Below are 6,657 nucleotides of genomic sequence, written 5' to 3'. Positions count from 1 at the left end.
TCCTCTCTCTCCTCTTCTCTTTCTCCTCTCTCCTCTTCTCTCTCCTCTCGCTTCCTTCTCTCTCTTCCTTCTCTCTCCTCTTCTCTCTCTAGCCAAAAACCAGAGAAAAGACAGCCCTCACACACCTTGCACCTACATATTTGTAACGAGGTCACATGACATACAAATAGATATTTTCCCAGACAGTAACCCATTCGGTGCTGCAGAGGTGCAATACACATCATATTCATACACATAGAAGACAGTGGAAAAACACAGAAACACCAGACTACATAGAGCATGCAGAAACTTCCAGAACACATCTGCACATCCGCTTCTGTGCAAAAACATCCAGCGGAAGGGGATCCTGCGAACGTAAACAACTCATAGCTCAAAGGGGTCGGAGGAGGATGTCAGGAATCGTTCTGACCAACAGGCTGCACAGTCAGCTGAATACAACGCTGGAGCTCCAACTAACGTGTCCAAACGCACAACTCGCCGCTCGTCCGCACGGATGATATAACAGCGGGTGCGACCAGTTCCAGCACCATTGTGTCTAAGAGGAACAGAAAGACTCCAGCGGGCAAAAGAGCGCAAAACTTGTATCACTGAGCAGCGGAGAAACATCTCCTGGTCAGATGGAGCCAGATCTCTGTTGCTGATGGGAGGTCAGAATTTGGCGCAAGCAGCATGAATCGCTGACCCCTTCCTGTCAGCCCGGTCAGAACATGTCAGCACCGCCATCTAATCTGCAGCAACTACAAGCAGCTTCCTGTCCGCAGGGGGCCGATATTCCTGCAGGAGGGTCTCATCACCGGGGTGGCATCTATGCCAGGAGGAATCACTGCAGAATAAAGGAGCCCAACGCTACTAGCTGGGGGTAATAAAGGGCTCCGGTCGGTTTATGCTTCTGTTCTTTTCAGCGGGCGCGGACCCCAGACCTGATGTGGCGCTGTACCTGCAGGGGGCGCTGATGGGCGACAATGTCCTCACTGCCCGGTGTCTGTGGAGTCTCTGTGACGTTCACCCCGCCATCTGCCTTCCATCAGTACAACATGTCCGTAAACAGTGTGGCGGACAGCTGTTACTTGTTTCCGGCAGCTGCGGACGAAACGGGCGGCCGCCCTCTTATGTGATGACATCTTGGAATAATCCGCTGGACGGAGCGCGACCAAATATACAAGAGGCCTCCGTTTATCAGAACCGTCTCGCAGGAAGGCCGTCCTCGTTGCCCTGAGCAACCAGTCGCAGCGCTTGCTTTACCACAGCAGTTGCTCGCGGCAGCTGAGGTCGGGTTCACTGCGCCAGTTTTGGTGATATTTTATATCTTGGAGCCTGTTTCTTGAATTGACAGATTTGCACACAGTTGGCCGTTTGGTGCTGATCGCAGGGGAAGCATTTTTCATGTGCGCACAGGACTTCCTGTCCTCCCTTGTGCTATGAATGTCTCCGCTTGCTTAGTATAAAGGGGTTTCCCCACCGCGGCCTTCAGAAATGGAAATTTGGAAACCGCCGAGGTCTCCAGCGCTGCGCTGTGTCTGCAGCTGACATGTAGGCGGCGCTAGCGGAGGCTCGGCTGTGTGCGGCGGGGAGCGGGGGCTCAGCTGTGTGCGGCGGCGGGGAGCGGGGGCTCGGCTGTGTGCGGCGGCGGGGAGCGGGGGCTCAGCTGTGTGCGGTGGCGGGGAGCGGGGGCTCAGCTGTGTGCGGCGGCGGGGAGCTGGGGCTCGGCTGTGTGCGGCGGCGGGGCCGGGGTGTCCCGGAAACACCCACCAATGGCGTCTTTGTTGTGTAATTATTGTATAAAGAAGGTCCAACAACTTGCTAATAGACTTTGTATTTCACTTCCTCCCTGTGTTCAAGATCACCGCTTGCTGTCAGTGAACATGGAAATATATCCCCCACATCCAGAGGCCACAAATGTCCAGCACAGACAGCCCCCTGGGCTCCATAGAAGAGGGGCAAGGTGTACGGCCATATTTACTCCGACATCGCCAGATGCATGAAGATGGAACCCATTCTTTGCACTGGCTTTATTTATATACTGCAGACGGAGGAATCGCGTCCTGTTTTCATGTTAGTCTGGCACCAGAGTGGCCCGCGCAGATGTCTAGTGTCCTGGCGGGGTGTCTGTGAGCGGCGACATGCGAGACGCTCCCAGAATCTCCGGCGCAGCTCGCTCCTTGCCGTGTAAATACGGACTAAGAGCAGAAAAGCAGATAAAACCAAGCAGCAGCCGCGGGACGTCAGCGGGGATCATGACCAGGGCAGGCCAGACTCACCACCTTACTGCCCCAAGAATTAGCCTGGACCACAGCAGCCATTTATTAAATAAAATGATAGAACATTACAAGTTAAACATCCGGGGGCAGGCCCAAAACTAAGGGGGTCCGGTGCTTAATAACCAAACGGACCTCCCCTCCCACCGTGCTCCCGGCCGGAGACACCACTGCCCCCAACTGGGAGGCTAGATCCCTTCCCCACCGCACCAGACCCAACCACCATACCAATAGGTGATAATGGATCCAGGTGAGGCCGCCCCACCATAAGGCCTCCCCCCAATATAAAACCTGCCTCCATGGACCCCCCCCCCCCACCGTAACTCCTCCCGCCTCCAAGGACCCCCCACCATAACTCCTCCCCAATATAAAACCCGCCTCCAAGGACCCCCACAAGCTGCCACGACATTATCCACATCCTAAAACATTCAAACCAACAACCTTCCTTCAATTTACACTCTCCCCTTCTTGTCCACCGATTAACCCCTCCTAATTAATGATTAACCCCTCTTAATTATTGTTATATATAGGGAGGGCGGGACTCTCTGAGTACTTGAAAAACATGGCCCTCCCGCCCAAATTAACCCCTTTTTATCCGTTCCTAACCCGCACCTGCCCTTACAGCTCCTCCAATCCCTCACTACTGTCACCTGACCACTCCCCCTACCACACCTATTAACCCTCACTATGCCTCCCTGTCATGCAGGGCCTCCACTGATGTGCCCCTTCTTGGGCGCGGTCCGGCCCGCTCCTTTACGCCTCATGGCAGGGTTTGTTGCATCTACATTGTGGTCAGCGGGGCGGACAGAAACTTCCGATGGAATCTTTTCGGGCTTTTGTTATATAGATCTATTAACCCTCGCCGCGCCGATTGTAAAATAGCGCTAAAAAGGAGAAAAATGACCTGTTAAAAACTGCACATAACTGATAAGAAGCTCCTGGAAACGCCCACGAGTTATGGATCTATTTACCAGATCAGTCGTGGCAGCGGGATGCATCGGGTGGGTCGGTCTGTCAGTCAGGTCGCATCGGGTGGGTAAGTCTGTCGGTCGGTCAGGTCGCATCGGGTGGGTCAGTCGGTCGGGTCATGTTGGGTTTCGCGGTTGCGTTGCGTCAGTCAGTTGGGTGTGTCGGTCGCTTCGAGTCAGTCGGTCAGGATGTGTCGGGTTGGTCGGGTCGCGTCAGGTCAGTCAGTTACGTTGTGTCGGGTCAGTCGGTCGGGTTGCCTCGGGTCGGTCAGTCAGGTTGCGTCGGGTTGGACATTCGAGTCGCCTTAGGTCGGTCAGGTTGCATCGGGTTGTGTCGGGTCAGATGGTCAGGTCGCGTTGAGTTGGTTGGGTCGCATAAGTCGGGTGGGTCGGTCGCGTCGGGTCAGTCGGTCAGGTTGTGTCGGGTCAGTCGGTCGGGTTGTGTTGGGTCAGTCGGTCAGGTCGCCTTAGGTCAGTCAGGTTGCGTCGAGTTGGTCGGGTCAGGCCTCACCGGGTGGGTCAGTCGGTCGGGTCATGTTGGGTGGGTCGGTTGCGTCAGTCAGTTGGGTGTGTCGGCCGCTTCGAGTCAGTCGGTCAGGTTGTGTCGGGTCGGTCGGTTGGGTCGCCTTAGGTCGGTCGGGTTGTGTCGGGTCAGTCGGTTGGGTTGTGTCGGGTCGGACGGGTTGCCTCGGGTCGGTCGGTCAGGTCGCCTTAGGTCAGTCAGGTTGCGTCGAGTTGGTCGGGTCGCATCAATCGGGTGGGTTGGGTTGTGTCGGGTCAGTCGGTCGGGTTGTGTCGGGTCAGTCGGTCGGGTTGTGTCGGGTCGGTCGGTTAGGTCGCCTTAGGTCAGTCAGGTTGCATCAATCGGGTGGGTTGGGTTGTGTCGGGTCAGTCGGTCGGGTCGTGTCGGGTCAGTCGGTCGGGTCGTGTCGGGTCGGTCGGGTCACCTTGGGTCGGTTGGTCAGGTTGCGTCAGTCGGGTCGGTCGGTCAGGTCGCCTTAGGTTGGTCAGGTTGCATTGGGTTGGTCGGGTCAGTCGGTTCGGTTGTGTCGGGTCAGTCGGTCGGGTCACCTCGGGTCGGTCGGTCAGGTTGCGTCAGTCAGGTCGGTCGGTCGGGTCGCCTTAGGTCGGTCAGGTTGCATTGGGTTGGTCGGGTCAGTCGGTTGGGTTGTGTCGGGTCGGTCGGTCAGGTTGCATTGGGTTGGTCGGGTCAGTCGGTCGGGTCGGGTCAGTCGGTCGGGTTGTGTCGGGTCAGTCGGTCGGGTTGTGTCGGGTCGGTTGCGTTGTGTCAGGTCAGTCGGTCGGGTCACCTTGGGTCGGTCGGTCAGGTTGCGTCAGTCGGGTCGGTCGGTCGGGTCGCCTTAGGTCGGTCAGGTTGCATTGGGTTGGTTGAGTCAGTCGGTCGGGTCACCTCGGGTCAGTCGGTCAGGTTGCGTCAGTCGGGTCGGTCGGTCGGGTCGCCTTAGGTCGGTCAGGTTGCATTGGGTTGGTCGGGTCAGTCGGTCGGGTCACCTCGGGTCGGTCAGGTTGTGTCAGTCGGGTCGGTCGGTCGGGTCGCCTTAGGTCGGTCAGGTTGCATTGGGTTGGTCGGGTCATGTCAGTCGGGTCACCTCGGGTCGGTCTGTCAGGTTGCGTCAGTCGGGTCGGTCGGTCGGGTCGCCTTAGGTCGGTCAGGTTGTATTGGGTTGGTCGGGTCATGTCAGTCGGGTCGGTCGGGTCGCCTTAGGTCGGTCAGGTTGTATTGGGTTGGTCGGGTCATGTCAGTCGGGTCGGTCGGTCGGGTCGCCTTAGGTTGGTCAGGTTGCATTGGGTTGGTCGGGTCATGTCAGTCGGGTCGGTCGGCTTCAGTTTCCATTAGTTGGACATCTGTTTTTTTTACATTTTGAAAAGAGATAAAACAGATGAGTTAAACCTGTATAAAAGAGCGCAGATGTGAGCGCCAAAGACGAGGCTTCAGCCCCCGGATGTAAATGAGAATGTTTTCACTCACTGACAGCAAGCAGAGATCTTGTAGCTGACGTTGAACTATAAAGGGGATCCACGAGGCAGTTTGTGCCTTAAAGACACTAATATTGGCACATGCTAAAATCTGCGCCATTCTTGCCTTGTGTGACTTCTGATTAGTGTGGAGGAGTCATGAGAGCCGCGGCGCGCTTACAGTCCGACAGATTTATTACTGAAGGCAGAAATTGTTGCAAACCGTACAAATCCGCTGCGGCTCCTACAGGCATTGACTTCCATCTCTGTTCACAACAGCCGAAGATGCGCCAAATTCCTCAGTAGGCGTTCGCCTGGCGATGTACTGGGAGCCGTTATTGATCTGTGGGGAGTCGCCATGAATCCCCCAGACTGCGTCAGTCAGCGGCGTCCGTACCGTCCGTCTGCATGGATCCGCTGCGGCTCATGTTCGCGGGCGCTGGCGTTTTCTGACCGTATACGTTGGTCTCCTTTTTATACAAATAATTGCGTCTTTTTTACTGCACGGTTTCCATGGTTACTTCTGTTACATCGGATCACGCATTATGCGAGTGCAGTCCGTTTTTCTTAAACGCAGCCACAGACTTGGATGGGCGCTGCGGATCTCGTCCTTCGCTCCGTCCGCGGGAATGAACGTTCTGTTTGCCTCTGTGAATACGCGGAGTCGTACGGCGAGCGCTCAGTCGCCAGTCACATGACCTGACCTTGTCTCGTGTCTCGCTGCAGGATATGTGTGTGATTGAAGGCGCGCTGGAGGTCCATCTGGGGGAGTTCCTCATCAGGATGAAGGGTGAGTCCAGCGTATATAGCGCTACCATGTATAGAGATGTGCCGGCGGTACAAGAGAGCTCCAGAGGCCCGCTATCTGGCACGCTGCCCCCGTATACAGCCGGTGCGGGCGAGCGCTCAGACAACCGATTGCCACCTCCCGCTGCAGCCCATCAAGCAGTGTTCTTACAAGTGTAGACCCCGCAGACCCCCCATGGGAGCTCCCTGAAGGTCCCCTTGCGTTGCCGGTCGCCACGTTCTCCTCTTTCCGTATTTCCTGTGACGCCCATTAGTCCAGCATTCTGGACCCTCCTGCAGGCCATAGTCACACGGCCGATATTGTCCATGTTGGACGAGGACAGACCACTGTTGTAGTTACATGGGGTCGTTCGCAGCATCTGGTGCGTTGGCCAATAACCCACTGCATGCAGCTCCAGAGCAGCGCTCGAAGTGCAGCAGAACATCATCAGTTGTGTCCGGCCTGAAACAACTGGAGGCACAGAGCCGGTGCTCCCGGCGTTCTCTCCATGTGTCAGTAATTGTGACTTTTCCGTTCCCGTCTAGGTCTGGTGGGCTACGCGCGGCTCTGTCCTGGAGACCACTATGAGGTACAGTAAATACTGCTGCTGCAGTCAGTAAAACCGAACCGCGACCTGATCCGTAAAACGCAGGATTATGACAAACGACGA

General features: G+C 56.3%; 1 protein-coding gene across 4 annotated transcripts in view; it reads left to right on the top strand.

Annotated features, from left to right (window-relative positions):
* RIPOR3 (RIPOR family member 3) overlaps positions 1-6,657 on the top strand; it is a 116,289-nt gene that overhangs the window by 85,507 nt on the left and 24,125 nt on the right. For all 4 annotated transcript variants that reach the window (XM_066587696.1, XM_066587695.1, XM_066587698.1 and 1 more), the window contains 2 exons: positions 5,927-5,990; positions 6,533-6,576. In XM_066587696.1, coding sequence (XP_066443793.1) covers positions 5,927-5,990; positions 6,533-6,576 — 108 coding nt within the window. The remainder of the gene's footprint in view (positions 1-5,926; positions 5,991-6,532; positions 6,577-6,657) is intronic.

This window comes from Eleutherodactylus coqui, chromosome 13, assembly GCF_035609145.1.
Source record: "Eleutherodactylus coqui strain aEleCoq1 chromosome 13, aEleCoq1.hap1, whole genome shotgun sequence".
Lineage (NCBI taxonomy): Eukaryota > Metazoa > Chordata > Amphibia > Anura > Eleutherodactylidae > Eleutherodactylus > Eleutherodactylus coqui.
Note: the sequence above shows the minus strand (reverse complement) of the source record. Positions and strands in the feature narration are given on the sequence as shown.